The sequence below is a fragment of the Eschrichtius robustus genome, chromosome 12 (genome assembly GCF_028021215.1).
Source record: "Eschrichtius robustus isolate mEscRob2 chromosome 12, mEscRob2.pri, whole genome shotgun sequence".
Lineage (NCBI taxonomy): Eukaryota > Metazoa > Chordata > Mammalia > Artiodactyla > Eschrichtiidae > Eschrichtius > Eschrichtius robustus.
In genome coordinates this window covers 78,639,292-78,652,416 of record NC_090835.1, presented here as the reverse complement: position 1 = coordinate 78,652,416, position 13,125 = coordinate 78,639,292, and the positions used below count along the sequence as shown (strand labels likewise).

The window sequence follows — 13,125 nt, the reverse complement described above, 5'->3', positions numbered from 1 at the left end:
ACCCATGCTGTTCAGTCTCTCACCCTGTGTAAATTAACCCGATTCAGAACCCGGCTTGGTGTAATATGTGCATTCTTAGGTGCCACACTATTGCAGATCCCTCAGAGACCTGACATTGCCAAAACCTGGACAATAAACATTGAGGCTGCAGAGCTCACTAAATTAAATCCTTTTAAATTAGATTTTGCATCGTCCTATCGACATCCTGGGGTGCTCAGGTGTTCCTCGGTGTAAAGTCCAGGGTATGGTGCCACCCATTTGTGGTAAGAAAACAACAAAGAAAAATGGGCTAGCGCACTATGATCTCTCTGCATCACTGACTACAGGCACAACTGCCCGTCTAGAAAACGCACAGCGCATAAAGGTTTCCTGACGCGGCAGAGAAGACCTTGGCGAGCGCCCGGCGCCTTCGCCTCCCCGCCCCCGGGCCTCCCGGCCGGGTCCACGCCTCCCCTTGCTCCCGCCCCATCCATCTTCCGAACCCCCCAGAGCCCGCCCCGCTCCCGCTGATTGACAGGCGGGACAGCGATCCCAGGAGCCCGGCTTTTGCTCCGCAACCCCAGCAGGAACTATAGCCAATGGGAGCTGTAGCCAATGGGAGCCAAGAGGCGGGGCCTGAGGCGGGCCTGCGGTGCTGGTCAGGTGCTCTGCGCTGAGGTGGCTTAAAGGTCAGGGACTGCAGGTTCGTTGGGGGCGCCCCTTGCCGCCGCCGCCTCCCCGCTATTGCCCCCGGTCTGCGGGAGGGAGCCCCCTCCAGGCCCTCCCTCCCATTGCCCCAAGCAGATGCGGACTGAGCGGATCGCCGCGAGGGTAAGAGTCCGGGAGTGTGGGAGGCTGGCCTGCCGGGGACCCACCCGCCTCCTGCGGGCCCCCCAAACTACCCTCCCACCCGTTTCCACTGCACACATACACAGAGCCCACGTTAGGGCATCTGCCAGCCTCGGTGGGCGGGAGGTTTGCGAATTGGGAACGTACCCTACCCCGAGATCCTTCCAGGAGCTAGGATGGAATCCCGGTGAAGAAGATGGGGCGATGTATCACCCTCCTCTTGATGTATATTCGCTCTACACACACCTACTCCTCCTTCAGTTTCCTCCCTCTCGTTTCTTGGCGCCCCGTCCCTCCAGATTTCCAAGGCTGTCTGTGGGGGAAGGGTTGGAGGGGAGGAGGAATTGGAAAGCAGCTCAGTGAAATCTGGACCCAGAACTAGGGATTCCACGGCGCAGTGCAGCATTTTGTGCGTGGAGAAGAAAGAAATCAGATCTTCTTCCATCCCTACCCCCACTTCCCAGTTTGTTGCTTTATGTCATCGATGTGATGATGTTGGTTCCTCTTACCAAACATTCCTAAGCTTGAGGCAACACTTAGCCTTTGTTTGTTTTCGTTTGTCCCAGGAAAGCAGTTCTTTCCTGCTTACCACAGTTACTGAATTAATTTATTAAAATAGAGGAAAATGTCAAAAGCTGAATTCGATTGCTTTTTTTAATATCAATTTATCTATCTATCTATTTATTTATTTAATTTGGGGCCGCGTTGAGTCTTTGTTGCTGTGCGCCGCAGGCTTTCTGTAGTTGCTGCGAGCGGGGGCTACTCTTTGTTGCTGTGCGCGGGCTTCTCATTGCAGTGGCTTCTCTTGTTGCGGAGCACGGGCTGTAGGCGTGCGGGCTTCAGTAGTTGTGGCTCACGGGCTCTAGAGGCTCAGTAGTTGTGGCGCACGGGCTTAGCTGCTCTGCGGCATGTGGGATCTTCCTGGACCAGGGATCGAACCCGTGTCCCCTGCATTGGCAGGCGGATTCTTAACCACTGCACCACCAGGGAAGTCCCTCAAGAGATTTCTTGGCACAAAATACGGTTAGATCCAGGTTTCGGTGGGCTTATAAATACCTGCATGCAAGAATGGACAGCAGAGGGAGAGAACAAAAGATCCTTACTGGATTTGCAAACCCAATGGGAACTGACCAAATTTACATATGTATTGTTTTTTCGTATTATCTCTTATTAACTTTCTTGAATAGAATAAAAACTTTTTAGAAGTATAGGCAGATTACCAACGACAATAACAACAACGTTGATCCCAAGAGATTATTTAATCCTGGGAAGTGCCTTTTCTACACACGTCACTGATAAGATTAAATGTTGATGAATTTTAAGATTAGGAAGGTCAACATCAAATTTTAGAATTATGTTTCAGTTTATACTTAGTTCAGAATCTAAATGTTTTGTTTAAAGAAGGCTATGCTTTGATTATTAATACATGAATGCAAATTACATTTCACAAATATATTTGGATGTCACAAATTTTGTCACTTCAGGATACCAAGTTAATCTATTTTCTCCTCTCTCTCATGACATCTCTCACATCTCTTACCATGATGGACCAGACATAAGGCCTTGCCTTTGAAAAACAGAGGTGTACACATGTACTTTAAAAAAGTATTAGTTTTGAATTTGCTAGTGCAAATTTGCTTGTTGCTATGTTCCTGTAGCCCATCTAACCATAATGATAAATATACCCACAGGTATTTGACTGTATAAATGTTTCTGACCAGGAGTCAGAAGTCTGAGGCAACCTGAAAATGTTTCTGAAAAGTTGTATGTAAATTATATCATCTTTTAAAATGATATTTGAGGAGCTTATTTAAATAATTTCTTTGAGGAATGTTTCAATAAATTCTTGGAAACTAAAACAGTTTCTAAAATGCAAATGTAATTTTTAGCTTTATTTATACAGGGAGCCCCAGGTCTCTAGACGAAGTTCTGCAGCATAATCCTTCCAGGCTGTGATTTATGATATAACTGGGATTACTAAGCACCATCCCTCTCCATTTTGGGTGAAGTATACAAAACAAAAGTATTGCCATTAACTTCTATGTGTTTCTTAAACAGATTATCTTACACTGAACTGATCAAGTACTTTGAAAATGACTTCAAAACTTCTCTGGGTGTCCTTCATACTTGCTGCATTGACACTTTCAATTACATTTTCTCTCCAACCAGACCAGCCAAAGGTTCTACTAGTTTCATTTGATGGATTACGTTGGGATTACTTATACAGAGTTCCAACACCCCATTTTCATCATGTTATAAAATATGGTGTCCACGTGAAGCAAGTTACTAATATTTTTATTACAAAGACCTACCCTAACCATTATACTTTGGTAACTGGCCTCTTTGCCGAGAATCATGGCATTGTGGCAAATGACATGTTTGATCCTGTTCTGAACAAATCTTTCTCCTTGGATAATATGAACATTTATGATTCTGAGTTTTGGGAAGAAGCGACGCCCATATGGATCACAAATCAGAGGGCAGGACATACGAGTGGTGCAGCCATGTGGCCCGGAACAGATGTCAAAATACATAAAAGCTTTCCTACTTACTATATGCCTTACAATGAGTCTGTTTCATTTGAAGAGAGAGTTGCCAAAATTATCGAATGGTTTACATCGAAAGAGCCCATCAATCTTGGTCTTCTCTATTGGGAAGAACCTGATGACATGGGCCACCATTTGGGACCAGACAGCCCACTCATGGGGCCTGTCATTTCAGATATTGACCAGAAGTTAGGGTATCTCATACGAATGCTGAAAAAGGCAAAGTTGTGGAACATTCTGAACCTAATCATCACAAGTGATCACGGAATGACGCAGTGTTCTGAGGAAAGGATCATAGAGCTTGACCAGTATCTGGATAAAGACCACTATACCCTGATTGACCAATCGCCGGTGGCAGCCGTCTTGCCCAAAGAAGGTAAGTCTGAACAGACTGGTGGTCTGGGGCCGGGTCTGCCTGTGCCCAGTGTGATTGAGTGGGGGATTTTTGTTTCTGTGTCTTTCAAGTGTGCTTGCCTTTGTCATGGTAATATTCTGGGATTTAATCCTTAGTCTCTGAAAAGACAAACTCTCTCTTTTCTCAGAGTCTGATTTTTCACTTTTTGCTAGAATGTTAAAACTGATGCTGTCTCTATGTATTTATGGTAGTCGCATTTAACCATTTTGGAGTCATTGGATATGGTGAAAGCTACAACCTCCATTCTCAGAGAAATTGAGATGGGAAGATATATACAAAATGTGCCTGCAGTTACAGTGATTTTATGGAAGCCCTAAAGCCTTCAATGGATCCTTAGTTAGGACCTGCTTAATAGGAAAGCAGTGGGGTACAGGAAGGAGAGAGTTTTGGTCATCCTGAGATTTAGTTTTCTTATCTGTAAACAGGGGAAGAAGTAACAGTACCTCAAACTTTTTACAAACCTCTCCTCGAAGCCTCACACCAACTCTGTCTCTCATTATTTCTGTTTTAAAGATAGGTGAACAAACTCAAAAGGTTTAACATCCCCAGGTCAAAAAGTAAGTGCAGAGCAAGACGCAGACTTGCACTCCTGACTTTTGTTTTATCACCTCCTGGGGTTAGTCTAGGTATGAAATGAGAAAACAGATCTTGAAAAGCTGAAGAACTCACAAATGAGAGTTAGATCCCTCGCAGGGGAATTAAGAGGATCATAAGAAACAGTGAATGTTAAAATAGGCACGTGCAGCTGCACACAAACATTTCTATCAATTCAATACAAAATAGCAATCTTTTGTGCTTAAGAAAATTGCATTAACCCTTCGGTTCCCCTGATCAAGTTGGTATGGTGTTCCCTTGTTGGCAGGGAGGAAGCCCCAACAAATGGATTTGAAAAACAAGAAAAGGATTAAAGATATTGCCCAGGTTTACTGCGTTTGAAGTTACAGGGAGTACTTCTGCAACGCCTCCAGGGTTTCAAAGAACGTTTGACCAACCCTCACCCTCCACTTACCGAATTTTCTTGTCTTGAGATTCTCTATCTCTGTACTCAGAACTACCAGAACTTAGCTCTTTGGTTCTGTTTGGATGTTGCAGTGCCCTTGACATTTTACTTTGTGCCACCAATTAGTACCTGTGTGTGTGTGTGTGTATTTAATCTTTAGGGATTAGAGATTTCTGGTTCTATAAAATGTCTTCTCTTAAGGTGAATTTACTTTAAGAGAAGATTATTTCTCAGTTTCCCCCACAAGATTATTTCCTCAAAGGGGGTGGGAGTTCTAAAGTGTCTGGCGAGGCTTCATTACCTTGAACTTGCTGGCTGTCTACGTCAGTAGCATGTCTGCGTTGATTGACCTCTGTTGCCATGGTTGTTTCTTTGGCTGTAGCAGTGAGTGTCTTGTTCTGACTGCCTCTCCTCATCCTTCTCTTTTAGGCAAATTTGATGAGGTCTATGAAGCACTAGCTCATGCTCATCCTAATCTGACTGTTTACAAAAAAGAAGAGATTCCAGAAAGATGGCATTACAAATACAACAGTCGAATTCAGCCAGTTCTCGCAGTGGCTGACGAAGGGTGGTATATTTTACGGAATAAGTCAGATGACTTTCTGTGTGAGTATGTTATAGTATTTCTCCCCATTCTGCATCGTTGTCTGCTAAAGTGGAGGCTAAGTGGGAGTTGTTTCTGCCGTATTCAACAGTCTGTTTATCGATCGAATAACTAGCTAGTGTCACACATTAATAGCTAAATAAAGATCCAATAAAGATCCCAATAAAGATTTATTGGGGCTTTAAAATGAGGTAACCTCCTAAAAGTGGAACATTTACTTCTCTTGAAGCCTTCAGACCAAAGATAAGCACAGTGCCCTGTACTGCTTATTATAACCATTATGTTCCAGAGGAAAACCTAACTGAATTTTATAAATTGAATCATTTTCTGCCATCTGTTTTATACTCTGATTTCAAAAGAGTTTAATCTCTACTTTTCTTTTCAGTTGTTAGCTTTCTAGTTTCTTTTGTGCTTCTGGCTCTACCAAATATAAGCCAGCTTTGCTTTACACCTTGGAAACATTTCTAAAAAGAAGTGCATATTGGCATGGATAAAAATATATCAAGATATATTTTTCTAATGAAAAATACCTAGTGGTATAATTTTGGAGATATTTCCATTGAATAAATTTAGAATATAATGTAAATCCTATTTAAAATTAAAGCATGCAAAATAAAGAGCTTCCTGCTATCCTTTTTTTTTTTTTAATTTATTTTTTGGCCACACCACGCAGCTTGTGGGATCTTAGCTCCCCGTTCGGGGATCGAACCCGCACCCTCTGCACTGGAAGCGCAGAGTCTTAACCACTGGACCACCAGGGAGGTCCCCCTGCTATCCTTAAGTGTAGTTTTCCCTTCTCATATAGCTTTTAACAAGTTAGTCAAATGGAAAAGTCATCCACAGGATTTCACTCATTTTTATTTTGCCTGTTATTTGCATATTTGCTCTCAAACTCCCTGCCCTTACCCTGCTCTGCTTTGTATCAGCAGTGACAGATCCCTACAGACTAAATTTCCCAGGCTCCTTTGCGAACTGGTTTCTGGTTCAGTTTGGTCAATAGAGGACCTTTGCAGGAGCGTGGAAGGCTGGAGTTTGGGAGAAAGCCAGGGTATTTTTCCCCTACTCTCTCTGCCCCAGGCTGTGTCTCTAACAGTGACTTCATGTCCTCTGTGATCCCAGCTCTGGACGACTTCCTGCTCTATGGCCTCAGTGCCTACTGGGTAGTCCTGCCTTTGGGGTTCTGGGGACACTACCTCTTCCTTCTGTCCCTCCAGCCCTGGGGGCCATGGGACGTTCCCACTGTTCTACTCGCTGGGTAACCTTGCCATCCCATGTTTGCTTCTGAGCTTCAGCACTTTTGTAACTAGCCCCCATCTGAAATTCTCTCTCTTGGATGGGTTCCACTTTCCCAGCTGATAGAGCTATTAACATGCACTACCGATCAATTCACTGGGAGTTGTTTGCATTCTGTTACTTGAATGTTGAAGCAAGCACATGGTGTCAACACTATCTAGAAATGTTCTTTTAGGCACTGGTCCTTGATACATATAAGATATGAACAAAATGTCCCTTTAGCTAGAATTGGGTTCCCATCATGTTTATTGATAAAGAGAAAAGCAGTTGCCTGGCCGTGGCATTTGTAGAGCATATGTAAGTCATATTGGCAGATGCATACAGGTACATGGGTTCTGGTCCTGAAAACAGGTTTTACATATAGATAATAATCTGTAAACCAATATTTAATCAGGCCAGGAGAGCTGTTTTAAGAAGGCCTTTAAAAGTAATTTCCTTGGCCAGGAGAATAGTTGCCACCTTTATATGTTCAGGTTTTCATGTATTGTGCAGGTAGTTCTTATGTTAGAGGGGTTGCTCAAAAAAGAACTGCTATCTCTGAGGAGATTGAATTACAATTTACAATTAACATAAATGTAAGTGGCTCTCTTGAAATTTTGGTTTGGTGAACTACACATACTAGATGAGTCACACCTATTTTGAGCAGAAAACCTTAATAGTGCTCCTATTTCTGTTACATGATGTTCAACATAATTATTTATTCAACAAATAATTAAGTACTGGCTACTACAGTCCTTCTCAGCCTGAGTTCAATAAGAGAATTCAGCCCTAATGTCCAAAAGCAGTGGTTCTCAAAGTGTGTTCCCTGGACCAGCAGCATCCAAATCACCTGGGAACTTGTTAGAAATGCAGATTCTTGGGCCCAACCCAGATCTACTGAACTAGAAACTGTGAGGGTAGAGCCCAGCGATCTTTGTTTTTACCTGCACCCATCCCCCTACCCCGGGGTCTCAAGTTTGAGATTCAAGTTTGAGAACCTCTGCCCTTAGGCATCCATTATTAAATACTGTCTACTGGATCCAGCATTTATTGTAGGGGCTACCACTATGAAACAAAGTCCCTCTTCATGGGAAAAGTTTTCTAAGTCATAATGAGTTCACTTCAAATCTGATTTTCTAGTAAGAAGTGTGATATGATTGATCTTTGCCTTCATGATTAGAGTCTAGATCCAACTTTTCATAGACATGAGCACAGCAGTCATCCAATCAATTACAAATTATATAATGGCACATTTCCCAAGGTTACTATCGATTAATTAACTAGACTAGCACAGTCCCGTCAGATGATTCCTAGTGATTTATAAATCCAGCGTTATTTTCACTTGAATAATAAACTCAAAAGAATCATGGCACTAAGAATGACTTCTTTAGATGGATTTTGCCAGGCAGATTTGGAATTACTTTGAGGAGATGACTCTCAGGGGAATTAATTTAGGATTTTCTTTTTTGCAATGCTGTGTTCTCATTGCATATTTCCTGGTAGCAAACACAAGCAGTAGAGGCTAATTTGCTAGTCCTTCTCACCACCTTTAAAAATAAAGCCTTTCAGTTTTCTTTGGTTGCCATCTCATCAGCAGTAGCACCCTGATATTATGCTAGACGCACATGCCTTTAAAAGGCAGCTTTTGGCAGAAATAGAGACACAGATGTAGAGAACAAACGTATGGACACCAAGGGGGGAAAGCGGCGGGGCGGGGGGCGGGGGTGGTGGTGGTGGGATGAATTGGGAGATTGGGACTGACATGTATACACTAATATGTATAAAATGGATAACTAATAAGAACCTGCTGTATAAAAAAATAAATAAAATAAAATTCAAAAACATAATAAAAATAAAAGGCAGCTTTTATTATGCAGGAGTTTTCATCCTTCAATTTTGTATCATCTTCTGACTTGATAAGTCAGGAGACTCCTAAAGTTTTTACTTCTTTGTAGCCACACGAAAGCATGCAACGCTAAGTTGGATCCTGATCTGAACCACCAAAGTCAAGATTTTACCCACAAGTCCTGACTTTTTTGGTAGCAGATTGTAACTGTAACTAGAAATTTGATTTTTGTGGTGTCTTTTGTTTTCCTTTATTATTTTACTCCTTTTATTGGTAATTATGAATTTATTGGCTTCATGACTAAGAGCACCTTTATCCCTTTATCTTTAGAACAAGCTGGAACATAGTAGGTACCTAACAAGTATGTGTTGAATATTAGTTTACCTGCCACGAAAAAAAATATCACTTTCATGTTCCCCTGACTTGCCTCAGCTTTGCTCTTTCCCCTTCTTCCTGTGCTGCTGAAGGTAGTGTTGCCTGGAGAGAAAGATTTGTGATCATTTGACTTTTCGTTTCCTGAAGTGAATGGTGGTGTTGACAACAGCAGAGATTATTTGTAAAAGATCCTTTTATTTAAAAGTCAAATTAGATAACATTTGCATTTAAGTTCACAATTTGATGATACAATTATTTCCATTTTAATACCATCTGGTTGGCTAACTTGTTCATGCATTTTATCTTCACAGTAGGCAACCACGGGTATGATAATGCATTAGCAGAAATGCATCCCATATTTTTAGCCCACGGTCCTGCCTTCCGAAAGAATTTCACAAAAGAAGCCATGAACTCAACAGATCTGTACCCCCTGCTCTGCCACCTCCTCAATATCACTGCAGTGCCACACAACGGATCACTCAGGAACGTCCAGGATCTGCTGAGTTCACCAACTCCAAGAGCGAGTCCTTATACACGGAGCCCTCCTCTCCTCCATGGTAGTGTCAAACCAAGAGAAAATGAACAAGAGGAGCCATACGCTTCTTTCATAGGGGTCTCTCTCGGTAGCATTATAGTTATTGTGTTTTTAATAATTTTCATTAAACATTTAATTCGCAGTCAAATACCTGCCTTACCAGATTTTCAGGCTGAAATATCTCAACCATTATTACAAGCCTAATGCTCCTTTGATGTGGAGATTGCATAGTTATGTCAGTGTTTAAAGGTTTCAAATTCTAGGAAACCAGCTTCAAACATTTGCACAGACCATTAAGCAGTTACGTACGTATGCAGAGGCAGTCATACACACACACACACTCATGCACATGGACCAAAATACACATACCTGCAAAGGATGAAAGATGGGGAAGTATGTTTCCATTGTCCTCTCTGGCTTCTGGTAGGTAAGATCCTGCTTTATTTGGACTTGGCACGTACAATGTATATATTTAACAACTTTGCACTATTTGAAGTACTTTACATATTGCACTTTAAATTACTCTCCTAATGGGTACGTTTATGTGAAATGCACTTTATTGACAATTACGTCTGAGAACTCGGTTGAAAAAGCCAACTTTTGCACCCATGTCCCAGAATACCTGTTATTCCTTCTTCAAATGGAATGAAATTTCTAATAATTCCTGAATACTGTAGAAATCTATCTATCTTCCTAAATTGGGAGAACATGAAGAAGGTGAAAACTGTTGAAAAATGAAATGTGATGACCTTGGAACATTGAATTTTGGAGAGATGCATTCCCAACAGCAGGGTGCACCTGTGGGCACTCCTTGTCATATTTCTTTCCAATGGACATGGGTTTTCATTTTATTTTTCCCCCAAAAAAGAGATCCAAATACTGACGGATTCATTCCAGGTATGTTGTTTCCATCGTGAAATTCATTATTGCTGTTTCCTAATTAGTCATTTTAGTTTGATTTTAATAGTAAGACACCGTGAGACCTCTACTCTGTAGGCTTGAAAAAAAAAAAAAAAACACACCATGAATATACGTTTCTTTCCTCTCGAGTCTAGCACTGGTCTGAGTAGCACCATCTCCGCAATATTTTCTCTTGCTCTGTAATTATTTGCTTCCTTGAAAACTAAATCACTATTAATCGCATTAAAAAATCAGATTAGATAAAACAATGTTTTCTTTCTGGTAATCTGTAGTGACAGAGCACAAGCATCTTTTCTATTTCAGCATTTGAAGGTCCAGAATTGCAAGAGAGCACAAACTACATTAGGGAAAATGTAGGCCACGCAATCCTTGAAAAGAACCGTGTGGAGCTTGGGGGAAAAAAAATTAGAAAGAAACTCGGGGAAAAAAATTAGGCAGGACCATTGTTGTTTGCAACGTACCCAGGACAATGCTAAAGGGTGCCTGGTGGCAAAAAATAGTGAAACTCCTAGAGGTAACAGGTAATTGAAACAAGAGGAGCTGAGATTATAGCCTTGTTTCCTGAAATATCTGAATATCCACTCACCAAATGCTCAGTGGAATCAAAGATGAATCCAGGTTCACAAATAGACTTTACCTCCTGGGTAGGTTTTTTCACCTGCCTGGTCATCTCAGCTCCCCAATCCCACCATGGAAAGCTGTGCCTTAGATCTCTTAAGTAGGCTGGTTAGGGAGAGGGTAGTGTTACCTATGGTTTCTTAGAGGAAAGAGGAAGCCCTGGAAAGAATAGCTTTCCTTGAAGAAAATAGAAACCAGTTTATAGACACGTGGCCCATAGAAAATACTGTGATTTTGTGTATATTTATGCACCAACTCGCTAAAAGTAGGTAAAGTGGTAAATGTATTCCAGAAAGGATAAACTAGATGTAAAGAACAAAAGTGGCATAGTGAAAAATATAATTGAAGTGCTTCCTAAAATCAGGTGAATGAATTATTTTTAAATGATGATACCAGTAAACAATGTTAGCACTTAATTCTCATGTCATTAATACAACCTCTAAATGGGATAGAATGGAATCGCTGGAAATGTACTATAGATTAAAAAGCTGAGAAGTGAGATGGTAGATACCAAACTCCTCAAGAGGTCTGAACTCTGGATTAGACATTTTACGTGTGACCACTCGTGTTGGCTTGCTTTGTAGTGATGAACTTATCTGCGTTATTGAGATGCCAATCTAATGACTGAAAGATGAAATTGGTCTATTTAAAAGCATTATTATTCAAGTGCTATCTGTATATTTAAACTAATTGTTGCATTAAATTCATTTTAGAGGGTGCTATTACCTTAGTAGTAAGAAGAGAGTAGATTCTGTAACACTGATGAAATCATTAAAATTCTGATACGAAGATTTGATTATTGAATGGTTTCCTTTATCTACAGGTACTTATTTTCCTGTAAAATATCAGCAGGAGAGTTTACCTGAAGGAAAATAAAATTTTAAACTTTGCTGGGGAAATATCTAGTCACTCATCATTTTTCGATAGTTTCATTGTTGTTTTGGTTTTATCTGCATGTCTGTGGTCAAACTTTGTATGCAGTCAACACAAATTAGCACATAGAAATAACATGTAGACCAGCTAATCTTCCTAGCTGTAAGTAAGAACTTTTAAAAGTTCTGAGCATGGAATCCCCCCTGTCACAACACTGACATGTTTGCTTTACATCCTCTGTCGGCTATTTTGAAGTTGATTAGTTGATACGATTTTTCTTGTTCAGCATGTATTTTGCAATTTCTTCTCCCTTTGCCACCTGCTATTTAAGTTGAAAATTGCTTTTCAAAATGCTTTCTGTCCTCTTAAGTAAAATTAGGATCAATTCTATTATTAGTTTCAGTTTCTTACAAGAACCTATTTCTAGAAAATCTATAGTTTTTTTTGATGCTGTTTTTATCAGGTTTGATATCAATGTTATATTCACCTCAAAAACTCATGCATTTTTTTCTACAACACTAGTTTAATGAAGCAAATATAACAGGGATAATCAAACCCAACCAAGGGGCACTAAAAAAGATCATTGCTTTGGGGGCCTGAAACTTTTTTGTAGAATAGTTTATAACTTTCTCAATCTTTAATTAAGAAATTGGTTTTAATTTTCTTTCTCTATTGGAATCAATTTTATTCAGTAAATCTGGCATCCAAACTTCAGGAAGCACAGGGCCTAGGAAATGGTTCTGGATCCAAGGATCTTAGCCCAGGAGTTAAACCATGAGTAGACAAAAGTAATTTGTTAGTATAAAGTTTTTCCACTTTTGAAATGCTACAGAACTCTCTTCCAAAGTAAAGTGCCTTTTTTTTTTTGTTTTCCCACAGTTCCTAGAAGTATTCAGTGAATGTCAAAATAGGAAATTAATCACTGCTCTATTAGAGGAAACTTTGTTGAATCTATATTAGAAAAGACATTAAATACTCTGGCTATGTACAAAACAAAGTTTAAATACTGTAATCCCGCCCTCACCCCAAGTGTTTTGTAATCACCTTTTTTCAAACTTCTTCCTGTCTACTGTAAGTCAATAAATTATAGTTCTAGAAACTCTGCAAAATTTATCTTGGCTTTCCTTCCAGTGATGTCCTTATGTTGGATTGCATATTTATACACTGCTTTAAAAATTTGGTTAAATGTTACAAACTTAATCCTGGTTTTAAAAAAATTGTAATGAATGCCTAGGTGGATTTTGCAGTATTACTAAGTCATGTCAACATCTATCACAGGATGTATATTTGGC

General features: G+C 40.4%; 1 protein-coding gene across 2 annotated transcripts; it reads left to right on the top strand.

The window, feature by feature from the left end:
- The first annotated feature begins 616 nt into the window (after positions 1 to 616).
- On the top strand, positions 617 to 13,117 carry ENPP5 (ectonucleotide pyrophosphatase/phosphodiesterase family member 5). Of its 2 annotated transcripts, none has more exons than XM_068557230.1 (4): positions 617 to 682; positions 2,887 to 3,750; positions 5,219 to 5,395; positions 9,198 to 13,117. In XM_068557230.1, the coding sequence occupies exons 2-4, from the start codon at positions 2,922 to 2,924 to the stop codon at positions 9,623 to 9,625; spliced, it is 1,434 nt and encodes a 477-aa protein (XP_068413331.1). In that variant the 5' UTR covers positions 617 to 682; positions 2,887 to 2,921; the 3' UTR covers positions 9,626 to 13,117. The 2 variants fall into 2 exon arrangements, with proteins under 2 accessions (XP_068413331.1, XP_068413330.1); XM_068557229.1 differs by having other exon boundaries at positions 620 to 810.
- Positions 13,118 to 13,125: the final 8 nt, after the last annotated feature.

Bases quoted from the DNA above. Each gene is read 5' to 3' on its own strand.
- ENPP5 (XM_068557230.1), top strand. From the start codon at position 2,922: ATGACTTCAAAACTTCTCTGGGTGTCCTTCATACTTGCTGCATTGACA. The intron at 3,751-5,218 runs GTAAGTCTGAAC...CTTCTCTTTTAG, and splicing joins AGCCGTCTTGCCCAAAGAAG to GCAAATTTGATGAGGTCTAT. The intron at 5,396-9,197 runs GTGAGTATGTTA...TTATCTTCACAG, and splicing joins TAAGTCAGATGACTTTCTGT to TAGGCAACCACGGGTATGAT.